Source organism: Balaenoptera physalus (assembly GCF_965194825.1).
Source record: "Balaenoptera physalus genome assembly, chromosome: 18".
In the NCBI taxonomy this organism is placed as follows: domain Eukaryota; kingdom Metazoa; phylum Chordata; class Mammalia; order Artiodactyla; family Balaenopteridae; genus Balaenoptera; species Balaenoptera physalus.
The window spans coordinates 56,762,692-56,777,248 of record NC_138899.1 but is presented as its reverse complement, the minus strand read 5'-3'; the positions used below and the strand labels follow the sequence as shown (position 1 = coordinate 56,777,248).

The following is a 14,557-nucleotide window of genomic DNA, read 5'->3' as shown; positions in this document are numbered from 1 at the left end:
GATTGCTGGGTCATATTGTAATTCTATTTTTAGTTTTTTAAGGAACCTCCATACTGTTCTCCATAGTGGCTATATCAATTTACATTCCCACCAACAGTGCAAGAGGGTTCCCTTTTCTCCACACCCTCTCCAGCATTTGTTGTTTGTAGATTTTCTGATGATGCCCATACCAACTGGTGTGAGGTGATAGCTCATTGTAGTTTTGATTTGCATTTCTCTAATAATTAGTGATGTTGAGCATCTTTTCATGTGCTTCTTGGCCATCTGTATGTCTTCTTTGGGGAAATGTCTATTTAGGTCTTCTGCCCATTTTTGGATTGGGTTGTTTGCTTTTTTAATATTGAGCTGCATGAGCTGTTTACATATTTTGGAGATTAAACCTTTGTCCGTTGATTTGTTTGCAAATATTTTCTCCCATTCTGAGGGCTGTCTTTTGGTCTTGTTTGTAGTTTCCTTTGCTTTGCAAAAGCTTTTAAGTTTCATTAGGTCCCATTTGTTTATTTTTGGTTTTGTTTCCATGACTCTAGGAGGTGGATCAAAAAAGATCTTGCTGTGATTTATGTCAAAGAGTCTTCTTCCTATGTTTTCCTCTAGGAGTTTTATAGTGTCTGGACTTACATTTAGGTCTCTAATCCATTTTGAGTTTATTTTTGTGTATGGTGCTAGGGAGTGTTCTAATTTCATTCTTTTACATGTAGCTGTCCAGTTTTCCCAGCACCACTTATTGAAGAGACTGTCTTTTCTCCATTGTATATCCTTACCTCCTTTGTCATAGATTAGTTGACCATAGGTGCGTGGGTTTATCTCTGGGCTTTCTATCCTGTTCCATTGATCTATATTTCTGTTTTTGTGCCAGTACCATATTGTCTTGATTACTGTAGCTTTGTGGTATAGTCTGAAGTCAGGGAGTCTGATACCTCCAGCTCCGTTTTTTTCCCTCAAGACTGCTTTGGCTATTCGTGGTCTTTTGTGTCTCCATACAAATTTTAAGATTTTTTGTCCTAGTTCTGTAAAAAATGTCATTGGTAATTTGATGGGGATTGCATTGAATCTGTACATTGCTTTGGGTGGTATAGTCATTTTCACAATATTGATTCTTCCAATCCAAGAACATGGTATATCTCTCCATCAGTTGGTATCATCTTTAATTTCTTTCATCAGTGTCTTATAGTTTTCTGCATACAGGTCTTTTGTCTCCCTAGGTAGGTTTATTCCTAGGTATTTTATTCTTTTTGTTGCAGTGGTACATGGGAGTGTTTCCTTAATTTCTCTTTCAGATTTTTCATCATTAGTGTATAGGAATGCAAGAGATTTCTGTGCATTAATTTTGTTTCCTGCAACTCTACCAAATTCATTGATTAGCTCTAGTAGCTTTCTGGTGGCATCTTTAGGATTCTCTATGTATAGTATCATGTCATCTGCAAACAGTGACAATTTTACTTCTTCTTTTCCAATTTGTATTCCTTTTATTTCTTTTTCTTCTCTGATTGCTGTGGCTAGGACTTCTGATTGCTGTGTTGAATAATAGTGGCAAGAGTGGACATCCTTGTCTTGTTCCTGGTCTTAAAGGAAATGCTTTCAGTTTTTCACCATTGAGAATGATGTTTGCTGTGGGTTTGTCTTATATAGCCTTTATTATGTTGAGGTAGGTTCCCTTTATGCCCACTTTCTAGAGAGTTTTTATCATAAATGGCTGTTGAATTTTGTCAAAAGCTTTTTTTGCATCTATTGAGATGATCATATGGTTTTTATTCTTCAATTTGTTTATATGGTGTGTCACATTGATTGATTTGCATATATTGAAGAATCCTTGCATCCCTGGGATAAATCCCACTTGATCATGGTGTATGATCCTTTTAATGTGTTGTTGGATTCTGTTTGCTAGTATTTTGTTGAGGATTTTTGCATCTATATTCACCAGTGATATTGGTCTGTAATTTTCTTTTTTTGTAGTATCTTTGTCTGGTTTTGGTATCAGGGTGGTGGTGGCCTCATAGAGTGAGTTTGGGAGTGTTCCTTCCTCTGCAATTTTTTGGAAGAGTTTGAGAAGGATGGGTGTTAGCTCTTCTCTAAATGTTTGATAAAATTCACCTGTGAAGTTATCTGGTCCTGGACTTTTGTTTGTTGGAAGATTTTTAATCACAGTTTCAATTTCATTACTTGTAATTGGTCTGTTCATATTTTCTGTTTCTTTCTGGTTCAGTCTTGCAAGGTTATACCTTTCTAAGAATTTGTCCATTTCTTCCAGGTTGTCCATTTTATCGTCATAGAGTTGCTTGTAGTAGTCTCTTTGGATGCTTTGTAGTTCTGCGGTGTCTGTTGTAACTTCTCCTTTTTCATTTCTAATTTTATTGATTTGAGTCCTCTCCCTCTTTTTCTTGATGAGTCTGGCTAATGGTTTATCAATTTTGTTTATCTTCTCAAAGAACCAGCTTTTAGTTTTATTGATCTTTGCTATTGTTTTCTTTGTTTCTATTTCATTTATTTCCGCTCTGATCTTTATGATTTCTTTCCTTCTGCTAACTTTGGGTTTTGTTTGTTCTTCTTTCTCTAGTTCCTTTAGGGGTAAGGTTAGATTGTTTATTTGGGATTTTTCTTGTTTCTTGAGGTAGGCTTGTATAGCTATAAACTTCCCTCTTAGAACTGCTTTTGCTGCACCCCATAGGTTTTGGATCATCGTATTTTCATTATCATTTGTCTCTAGGTATTTTTTGATTTCCTCTTTGATTTCTTCAGTGATCTCTTGGTTATTTAGTAACGTATTGTTTAGCCTCCATGTGTTTGTGTTTTTTACATTTTTTTCCTGTAATTGATTTCTAATCTCATAGCGTTGTGGTCAGAAAAGATGCTTGATATGATTTCAATTTTCTTAAATTTACTGAGGCTTGATTTGTGACCCAAGATGTGATCTAACCTGGAGAATGTTCTGTGCACACTTGAGAAGAAAGTGTAATCTGCTGTTTTTGGATGGAATGTCCTATAAATATCAATTAAATCTATCAGGTCTCTTGTGTCATTTAAAGCTTGTGTTTCCTTATTAATTGTCTGTTTGGATGATCTGTCCCTGGTGTAAGTGAGGTGTTAAAGTCCCCTACTATTACTGTGTTACTGTCAACTTCCTCTTTTATAGCTGTTAGCAGTTGCCTTATGTATTGAGGTGCTCCTATGTTGGGTGCATATGTGTTTATAATTGTTATATCTTCTTCTTGGATTGATCCCTTGATCATTATGTAGTGTCCTTCCTTGTCTCTTGTAACATTCTTTATTTTAAAGTCTATTTTATCTGATATGAGTATTGCTACTCCAGCTTTCTTTGATTTCCATTTGCATGGAATATCTTTTTCCATCCCCTCACTTTCAGTCTGAATGTGTCCCTATGTCTGAAGTGGGTCTCTTGTAGATAGCATATATATGGGTCTTGTTTTTGTATCCATTCAGCAAGTCTGTGTCTTTTGGTTGGAGCATTTAATCCATTCACGTTTAAGGTAATTATCGATATGTGTGTTCCTATTACCATTTTCTTAATTGTTTTGGGTTTGTTTTTGTAGGTCCTTATCTTCTCTTGTGTTTCCCGCTTAGAGAAGTTCCTTTAGCATTTGTTGTAGAGCTGGTTTGGTGATGATGAATTCTCTTAGCTCTTGCTTGTCTGTAAAGCTTTTGATTTCTCCATCGAATCTGAATGAGATCCTTGCTGGGTAGAGTAACCTTGGTTGTAGGTTCTTCCCTTTCATCCCTTTAAGTTTATCATGCCACTCCCTTGTAGAGTTTCTGCTGAGAAATCAGCCTTTAACCTTATGGGAGTTCCCTTGTATGTTATTTGTCGTTTTTCCCTTGCTGCTTTCAATAATTTTTCTTTGTCTTTAATTTTTGCCAGTTTGATTACTATGTGTCTCGGCATGTTTCTCCTTGGGTTTATCCTGTATGGGACTCCCTGGACTTCCTGGACTTAGGTGGCTATTTCCTTTCCCATGTTAGGGAAGTTTTCGACTATAATCTCTTCAAATATTTTCTCAGGTCCTTTCTCTCTCTCTTCTCCTTCTGGGACCCCTATAATGCGAATGTTGTTGTGTTTAACGTTGTCCCAGAGGTCTCTTAGGCTGTTTTCATTTCTTTTCATTCTTTTTTCTTTATTCTGTTCTGCAGCAGTGAATTCCACCATTCTGTCTTCCAGGTCACTTATTCGTTCTTCTGCCTCAGTTATGCTGCTATTGATTCCTTCTAGTGTATTTTTCATTTCAGTTATTGTGTTGTTCATCTCTGTTTGTTTGTTCTTTAATTCTTCTAGATCTTTGTTAAACATTTCTTGCATCTTCTCAATCTTTGCCTCCATTCTTTTTCCAAGGTCTTGGATCATCTTCACTATCATTATTCTGAATTCTTTTTCTAGAAGGTTGCCTATCTCCACTTCATTTAGTTGTTTTTCTCGGGGTTTATCTTGTTCCTTCATCTGGTACATAGCCCTCTGCCTTTTCATCTTGTCTGTCTTTCTGTGAATGTGGTTTTTGTTCCACAGGCTGCAGGATTGTAGTTCTTCTTGCTTCTGCTGTCTGCCCTCTGGTGGATTAGGCTATCTAAGAGGCTTATGCAAGTTTCCTGATGGGGGGAACTGGTGGTGGGTAGAGCTGGCTGTTGCTTTGGTGGGCAGAGCTGGCTGTTGCTTTGGTGGGCAGAGCTCAGTAAAACTTTAATCCTCTTGTCTGCTGATGGGTGGGGCTGACTTCCCTCCCTTTTGGCTGTTTGGCCTGAGGCAACCCAACACTGGAGCCTACCTGGGCTCTTTGGTGGGGCTAATGGCAGACTCTGGGAGGGCTCATGCCAAGGAGTACTTCCCAGAACTTCTGCTGCCTGTGTCCTTGTCCTCACGGTGAGACACAGACACCCCCTGCCTCTGCAGGAGACCCTCCAACACTAGCAGGTAGGTCTGATTCAGTCTCCTGTGGGGTCACTGCTCCTTCTCCTGTGTCCCGATGCACACACTTCTTTGTGTGTGCCCTCCAAGAGTGGAGTCTCTGTTTCCCCCAGTCCTGTCAAAGTCCTGAAATCAAATCCCACTAGCCTTCAAAGTCTGATTCTCTAGGAATTCCTCCTCCCGTTGCTGGAACCCCAGATTGGGAAGCCTGACATGGGGCCCAGAACCTTCACTCCAGTGGGTGGAGTTCTGTGGTATAAGTGTTCTCCAGTTTGTGTCACCCACCCAGCAGTTATGGGATTTGATTTTATTGTGATTGCGCCCCTCCTACCATCTCATTGTGGCGTCTCCTTTGTCTTTGGATGTGGGGTATCTTTTTTGGTGAGTTCCAGTGTTTCCTGTCAATGATTGTTCAGCAGTTAGTTGTGATTCTGGTGTTCTCGCAAGAGGGAGTGAGAGCACGTCCTTCTACTCCACCATTTTGAACCAATCTTCTCTGGTTTTGTATTCTATGCAAAAGATATCTAAGCCTTGCGTGGTCTTATTAAGTATATGGAGATATTTTGTCAGATTACTCTTTCACTGAAAATAAAATGATTTTCTAAATCTTAATATGTACCCTTTTAATGATCATCAAGCTCATTTCAAGCATACATTTCAATTTATAGCCACATGTACATGCCTTATTTTTAAAGAACTTTTAACTCTGAATCATTTTTGGCCTTCACTTAGCATGGAATAAGAAATTTATACTGAATTAAGTGACAAATTAATGGTTCCTTTTTTAAAGATTCAAAGAAAAGGTAGTATGATTAAAAAGTAAAGGCTTATTCTAAAAAATTTGTCTGTGGTTTTGTACTTTAGCATTACTATATTTGTTTCTGCAAGTTATTTTATTTAAATGTAACTTTAAATAAAATGGAATCTAAACACAGAATAATTCCATTAGAAGTCAGAATAGTAGCTCCCTTGGTAGGGGTAATGACTGAAGTGGTCCATGGGAGTTTCTGAGTGTTGGTGATGCTTGGGTGCTGGACACACACGTGTGCTCAGGACTAAGTGGCACATTTATGTGAATGTTTCTGTAGGTATATTATATGGCAAGTCAAAGTAAAAAAAAAAAAAAATTAAAGTGCTAAAATAGACCCTATGAAACTTGCCCTTTACAGCTTACAAGCATGTGACTGGTAGTACTGTGTACAATTTATTATTTGATTTCAAATTTAGGAGAATAGAATGAAAAAATTGATGGATTGCTCCATTGTTTTTCCTAAATCCTTCCTATACTGTAATAGGAATTTGATATTAAATTGCTAAGTATTTACCAATTCAGGGGAAAAATATGTAAACCCTAATTATATTTGCCATTAAGGTAAAAACAGACTAGGACCTTACCTTCTGAGTTTCTGAAATGTGAAATCTTTTTTCTTTTCAAAGTATATTTTAAACATCATATTAAAGACTATCTTTTAATAAAATTAAATATAACTCACTTCTAAGTAAAGCATTCTTCAAATTTGCTTGTGTGGTCGGTAATATATGGCTCATTATTTTTTCCTATGACTTGGAAACAGGAAGAAATGTTTATTCTTCAAATTAATCCTTGACAGGTTGCCTCTGCCAGAGCAGACCTTCATGGGCTATTGGACAATTGGTCAGTTAAGAAATGGAATGCAAAAACTATTGTGTCCAGCAGAAACTCATCATATAGACGTAAAGGTTGATATCATTATTTCTTCATTAGAATATTGAATGTTATCGATTTTTCTGTATCTTCCCTGGAGAAAATCCATCCATTCAATCTCAGAAATGACTTGTTCTGATGTTATTTTAGAATAGATTAACTTCTGCTCTAATTCTTAAGCCAGTCGGGCCTCTGAGGGACTCAATGTAGGTAATGGCTAATGGCCAGTAGAATTCCTAAGAGCTATCCTGTATTTCAGGAAAGTCAGATAGGACGGTTACTCCATTATATTTGTTTTCGTGAAAAAGGGCAAAGGAGTATCAGTCACTAGTTGCAGTAGAAACCCGTCTAGGTTTGACTGTGGGGAATTAGATGCTTATAAAATCATTAGAAAGGACAGGAGGAACAGAGTCAAGGGACCATTGCTGGACTTTTGGTTTCAAGATGAGTGTTTTTGCTTCTGCTACCACCCCTGTTGTTGGGAGCTGCACAGTAAGGCAGGATCAGTAAACTTTTCCTGTAAAGGGCCAGATAGTAAATATGTTAGGCATTGTGGCCATACAGATTCTGTCACAACTACTCAACTTTGCCATGGTAGCAAAAAAGCAGCCTCAGACAGTACATTAACAAATGAGTGAGACTATGTTCTAGTAAAATTTTATTGACAAAAGCAGGGAGATGGCTCAGACTTGACCCGCCATAGTCAAGTTTGTCTTGACTAGGCCACAGTTTGTCAACCCTTGTAAACAGAGCATAGAATCTGACTGCTCATATTTGTCAGAGCCTCCTTATCTGCTCTGACTGCAGGAAGATGGTCCCTGCCTCTCATCTGCCTTCCAAATCTCATGCAATTACATTTAATTGGCAGAACCTAAATCACATCCAGTCTGGCCTCTGAGGGACTCAATGTAGGTAATGGCTAATGGCCAGTAGAATTCCTAAGAGCTATCCTGTATTTCAGGAAAGTCAGATAGGACGGTTACTCCATTATATTTGTTTTCGTGAAAAAGGGCAAAGGAATATCTGTCACTAGTTGCAATAGGAGTATGAGGAATGTAGTTTTTAGTCTTCTAGCTCCTAAGATACAGACTAGATAGAAGGGGTGAGAGCGCCCATGGATGGCAAAATAGTAAATATCTAACCCAAACATTTTTGATTAACTAAGGACTGTAAGGGCATGCAAATCAATGTTCAAGAGTCAACTGTATTTAAAAAATTATTCTCCTAGTTTGGACAGCTCTGGGTCCCAATACTTGAAGTTCAAAACTTGCTCTTGGCTTAGGAAAGAATGAAGGAATGAGAACTCCTATGGGATTTTACATCTGCTATATTTTGTGAGTAAAAAGAAAAGAAAGTGAGAAATAAGATAGCACATGTGAAAGCATTTATAAATGCAAGTATATGGTATTATGATTGTTATAAGTATCATGCTAGTCAGTAAAATGAGAAGAGGTATATCAAGATGTGGAATATTTGAATTGAAAATCTGTATTTTGGAAGAACTTTGGCTTTTCTACTTTTTGCTAACTACCCAAATGTCTTAACTCAGATACCTATTTTTTGTAGGGTCCAGCACTTATAAACATACAGGAGTATCCAATAGAAAGACATGAAGGAAGATCCCAAACCTTTACTGAAGAATGTGCCTCCTGGAAGTTACCATTGGATGAAATTAACTTAATCTGCGACATCGCTACATCACATGGTATGTCAGTTTATTCTTTTGATTTTTCCTTCCTGCACTGATTTTTTTAAAAGCAGGATCAAAATAATCTCTAGACATCAAGAAGTCTATGATAGACTCAGTAACTGTGTCATTCTTGGATTGAATGGCAATTATATGTAATTTAGAACTAATTTCCTATAACAACCTAACAAAATACTATTGTAAAATCCACATAAGCACTGCTGAGTTTATATGCATGTGTCTGCTTCTCATTACAATTGTAGCACAAAGTTAAACACACCCAGGCGTGTGCTAAAAATAGAAGAGGGAAAGAAAAAGGAAAAACATTGGATTTTTTTGGCTCGGATTCCAGTTTGGTGGTTGCATGAACCCTGAAAGCAGGGCTGGAGGATTTGCAGTCATTAAACCTCTCGTTGTAAAGAATGGCAAATAAAGGATGTGAATTTTTGGCATCTACGTCTCTGGACTGTTGCCATTACCTACTGATTCATGCAGTGTGCCCTGGGTACTTTTTGGCAGAAGTTTTCAATTGATGGCAGTTACTAAGGTGATATAAACAGAAGTGATGGCAGGGGAAAGGGAGAAATTCTCTAACTTGTCTACAATGGAGGTTATTCAGGCAAAAATTCAGAAGCAAGTTTTTGTTCATGTAAGTTCTGTGGATGTTTTCTCCAACATCAGCTATGTTGAGTAAAAATATGTGCTTTTAAAACGTACAGGGTTTTTGTTGGTAACAGACTGGTGTTCCTATTAAGATATTTTACATTCACTAGTAGAGAATAAGTATGAATCTTACGGATAAAATTTGAACTTTGCCCTTGTCTCATATTTAGAGATTGTAAGTAAGTATGCTGTGATCCTCTGCCCCATGCCAGTGACAGGTGTCATTAAACCTTGTCACAGTCTCACAATTCTCAACACAGCATTCCAGGCAGCCACTGTGAGCCAGTCAGAATTGGTCCTTAAAAATGAAACTCATTTTCTGTCCCTCACATAATTTAACCCTCTGTTTTAGTATTGTCCACATTTGCAAGCTAGGTTTTTGTGTTGTTTTTTATTTCTTTGTTTTTTTACCTATTCTGTATTGGTGAGAGAAAAGAACATTTTCTTGGGTTAGCATCAGGGTTAAATATACATATATATATGTGTACATATATATATATGTGTATATATATTTGAGCCAAAGACCAAACAGCACTTAATGCCTGCAATAAGAGAGAACAATTGTAAGTTCATGAAGTACATTTCTATTTTTTTTTTTTTTTTACATTTCTATTAATACTGTTATTATATTCCCTGGTCCCTATACTATGTACAAAGGTGCTCAATAAATGTTGAATTGAACTTATTTGTGCTGATAGTAGAAGCATTAAAAAGATTCTTAAATTATAAGTTGTGTGATTCTATCTGATATTTAGAACTGTAACACACACACACACACACACACACAGTTCACATTGTCTCCTAAATAATATCTTCTTCTGCCCTTCCATTGATTTGTGTTTCTTATCAATGTTAGCTTATTTAAATTTACCATATCTTTATATATATTTAAGTTTTCTATATCTTTATGTATATTTGGTCTTTATGTGTAGACATGACATATACATGCACACACACATACACTATATTTTTTTTCCAGATTTTCATATCTTGTGTCTTAGTTTTGGGTTCAGAAAATATGACCACTGTAAATAGATACCTGGATAATGAGTGATGTTAATAGCGTTTATTATACAGAAGCAGCTTAATCCCTTGCTTCAAGGTTCCCAGAAATAGAGATTATGGGAAACATAGTCCAAAGCCTGGCTTCTCTAAGGGAAGCCCTCAAACCAACAGCAGTGACATCTCCTGGGAGCTTGTTGGAAAGGCAGAGTCTGAAACCCCACCTCAGACCCACTGAATCAGAATCTGCATTTTCATTAGATCCCCAGATGATGCATATGCACTTGAAAGTTGAAGAAGCACTGAAATAGAATTCAAAAAAATGGACCTAGTCAAGTACTAGTTTGAAAAGACAGAGATTTTGTAATAATAAATACACAAATATGAAAAAAGATAATTTGGAAAATAAGATCCATAGAGCTAAGAACAAAAAATGGAGTTACTTATTTACTAGAAAAGCCTAAAGATCTAGTAACTAGCTGGGAAATGCTGGATTAGCAGATAGAAGATGCTGACCAGCTGTTGTCCATCTGAGCCAACAATAAAATAAGAGGAAACAGACTTTTATTGAGGCATAAAATACTTTCATACAAGGAAGAATTTCCTGACATTGAGGAGTGTTAAATATTTAACGGTGTTAGCATGAGATGTTATAGAATTCTTTGGGGACCAGATACTTACTTCCAGGAATAGGTAGGTGTGGCCCAATGTACAGTTACAGCAGGTGTGAAATTGCTTCTCAAAGTGCTCTTCAACCTAATCAATCCATTTGCAGATCATCTGCTGAGTTCTGATTGTGTGCTGTCTCACGATTCAGTTTTCACTGGACCTTTTGACCAGTCAGAAAATCTATTGCAGACCATGGAATTAACTCTTTTTTGTCATTTCAGAAAATGAGGAAAATACTCTCTATGTAGTTGCATGCAATCCCGTTTCCTTATACTTTATGAATATGACTGGGAAAAGCGGCTACTTTGTGGACCTTTTTGACATCTTCCCAAGAACGGCCAGTGGAGTCTGGCACCCATTTGTGACAGTGGCACCACTGGGAAATCCCCTCAAGGGTCAAGTGATTCTCCATGAGCAGCAGGTAATGACATGGTCTAATTATGCCCAGGGAAACTGATGCAAAGGAGAAGGCAAGAGTGTTTTTCAACCTATAACTAAAAATATGTGCTTTCATAAAGATTGACTAAAAATATGTGCTTTCATAAAGATTGACTAAAAATATGTGCTTTCATAAAGATTGAGGACAGGGGCTGAAGGACGGGGTCAGGAGTTGTATTTTATCAGTACCACAAGGCAGGCTAATATCTTCCTCTCTGAAGAGACTTCTCAACCTCAGCACTAATGACATTTGAGGCTAGATAATTCTTTGCTGTGAAGCTTACATTCTCTTTGGGGAGACAGACAACAAACAAGTAAGCCAACAAATAAATACCAATTTCAAGTAGTGATAAGTGCTGTATAAAAATAAGGTAAGGTCCTAAGGAATGATGGGGGTAGGGTAGGAGGAGATGAAAGGGTAAACAGTACTCAAAAGAGTGCTCAGATATCTCCCCTTAGGAGATGACATTTTACCTGAAACCTGAATGGCATTCTTTATGTGGAGATAGCCATGTAAATATACTGAATGGAATTATCTTAGTCTGTTTGGGCTGCTGTAACACAAGTACCATAGACTAGGTAGCTTATGAACAGAAGAAATTTATTTCTCACAGTTCTGCAGCCTGGGAAGTCCAAGATCAAGGCGCTTGCATATTCAGCATCTGGTGAGAACCCACTTCCTAGACAGCTGTCTTTTCATGGTAGCCTCACATGGCAGTAGGAACAGGGATCTCTTTCGTGTCTCTTTTATAAGGGCACTAATCCCATTCATGAAGACTCCACCTTCATGACCTAATCATCTCCATAGGCCCCACTTCTTAATACACTGGGGCTTAGGACTTCAGCCTACAAATTTTGGGAGGACATCAGGCCATTGCAGGAATACACTGAGATTCTTTAGTATCTAATGATGCTCAAGTTCCAACCATCACTACTATTGTAAGACAGCACTAATGAAAAGTACAGATGCCCAGAGTCAGGCTAAAAGTAATTCCAAACAGAAGATATAGATCAAAAGACAGTCTGTGTTTCAATTAATGAGAATTCTCCAGGTCTAAGTTAATCTGTACTATCCAATAGAAAGGAGTACAATGTTTCTGCAGACCTATTACCCACCTAGTATCTACCAAATAGTATACTAAGCATATTATTCATTCATCAGATATGTATCATGTGCCAACTATTAGGGATACTACCATGAACAAAACAACAAAAATCCTTGTTCTCAAAAGCTTATGTTCTGGTGCAAAAGGTAGACAATAAGCAAAGTAAATAATTACATCTTAAGTCAGAAGATGAGAAGCAAGGGAGAGTAAAATAGAAGGCTGGGAGGAAAGTTGCCTTTAAAACAGGGTGGGCGGGCAGGGATTGCCTAACTGAGAAAGTGATATTTAAGCAAAGATCTGATAGAGGTGAGGGAGAGAAGAGATATCAGGAATAAGAGAGTTCTAGGCAAAGGAATTATAAGTTCAAAGGCCCAGAGGCTGGAACATGCCTCCCCATCTTTAAAGAAGCGTGGTGGGGAAGACTGAATGAGGGGGAGGGTATAAAGAGGTGAGGTCAAAGAGGTCACTCAGTGGGTTGGGTCAGGGACGTGGTGGAAGGGTGGGGAAGCAGATGTGTAGAGCCTTGTAAATCATTCTACCATTCTGCGGCCTGACTGTGAGGAAAGGGGAATGTCTTAGAGGGTTTCAAGCAAAGGAGAAGCAAGATCTGACATATTTTTAAAGGATTTCTCCAGCTCCTCTGTGGTGAATAGTCTGTAGGTACTAAGGCAGAATGAAGGAGATTGATGAAGAGATTTTTACAATGATCCAAGCAAGAGATCATTGCAGTTTGGAGGAGGATGGCGGTCATAAGTAATGATGGATTCTGGATATATTTTGAAGGTGGGACCAACAGGATTTCCGAACAGATCAGATATATGAGGTGAAAGAGAGTAAACTAAGGTCAACTTTAAGATGTAGGGCCTGAGCAACTGAAAGGATAGACCTGCCATGAACTGAGATCAGGAAGGAATTGATTTGGAGGGGAAGATTAGATGTGTGATTAAATTCGAGATGCCTATAACATATCCAAGTAGATGATTCTGGTGTTTAATGGAGAAGTCAGAACAGGAAACATACATTGGGGCATCACTGGCATATAAATGTTATTTAAAGTCATGAAACTGAAAGAGATCACTAAGGGAATGAATGTGGGTGGAAAAGAGAAGTCTGAGGACTAAGCCCTGGGGCAATGAAATATTAAGAAATGAGAGAGGTGAGGAGGAATCAACCAAGGGGAACTGAAAATGAGTGCCCAGTGAAGTAGATGGTTACACCAGGGTGTGGTATCCCAGAAGCCAAGTGATTAATATCTCAGGGAGGAGGATCAATTATTAAATACTGACAAATGTGTCAAGGAAAAGATTACATACATTATTCCGTGTTATTCTTCCACAGGCCCAGTGAGGTAGCTTTAGCAATATTTACATGTGAGAAAACTGAGTCTCAGTAAGTTTAAATAACTTGCCCAGTAAATACATGGTAGAACTGAGGTTCCAACCAAATTGGATTGACATCACCAGAATTAAACTTCATCCATGCTGTTGCTCACTGCAGAAACGTGGGGAAAAGAATAGTCTGAAAAATTTTTTAAGTATTCATAATAGGAAAATATGGAAAAAATGTAATGTTGTTACTTGTTAAGTATTTAAACACACTATGAGAGTAAAGCGTTACCTAGAAACAGTACTTTTAGACTGTTTCTAATCAAGAATAAAAAATTGCATAAGTAACACAGCAGTATTTCATTGAGTAAGTAAGTCAACTTTAACTTTAGGCTTTGCCTAAATAATTATCTTAAATTATGAGTTAATAAAATTTTTTCTGGTCTTCACAATTTTTTTCAATATGGCTTTCTCCTAGAAGCAGAATTTATCAATATCCAGCTATTGCTTATAAAGGTTTGTGTACATCACTTTGGAATAAGGGTTTTACTTTATAGATTTCCAACAAAATACCAATGCCATTGAATTGAATTCTACAGCCAGAAGAATCTGTCATAAAAAGCACATATCTTGGTGATTTTTGATTCAGGAAACCAATCAAATTTAAATAGGAGTCTAAATTTGGAGTATTTATTCAAACAATCTTGCCAGATTTTCAGCTGTCAGGTAAACTGTCAAATTTACATATGCCAATTCTTTAAAAGTACGAGATTTTCAGGTTCTCAGGAAATATTTTATTTTCTCAAAAGATCCAGTTATTTGGCAACATTGCCGACCAATACCCTGCTCGCTTATAACGACTTTCATCAAAGAAAATCTGTTTTTCAGTGTAAAGATGTGCTTGACTTGCACAGCCCGCACTTTCCCTCCTGGCATTCTTGCATGCTACCTGGTTTACCCTTGGACCAGTTTCAACAGTTTTCCAGAAGGGTACCTCAATGCTCTCAGCAGGCACGCACAGCTTATCAGGATACTTTCGCTACCTGTACTCTGAACTGCCTCTTCTTTTCCCAG

General features: G+C 37.6%; 1 protein-coding gene across 4 annotated transcripts in view; it reads left to right on the top strand.

The window, feature by feature from the left end:
* Positions 1–14,557, top strand: part of VWA8 (von Willebrand factor A domain containing 8) — a 356,490-nt gene that overhangs the window by 218,727 nt on the left and 123,206 nt on the right. For all 4 annotated transcript variants that reach the window (XM_082435350.1, XM_082435351.1, XM_082435349.1 and 1 more), the window contains 3 exons: positions 6,520–6,628; positions 8,160–8,298; positions 10,836–11,035. In XM_082435350.1, the coding sequence (XP_082291476.1) occupies positions 6,520–6,628; positions 8,160–8,298; positions 10,836–11,035 (448 nt within the window). The remainder of the gene's footprint in view (positions 1–6,519; positions 6,629–8,159; positions 8,299–10,835; positions 11,036–14,557) is intronic.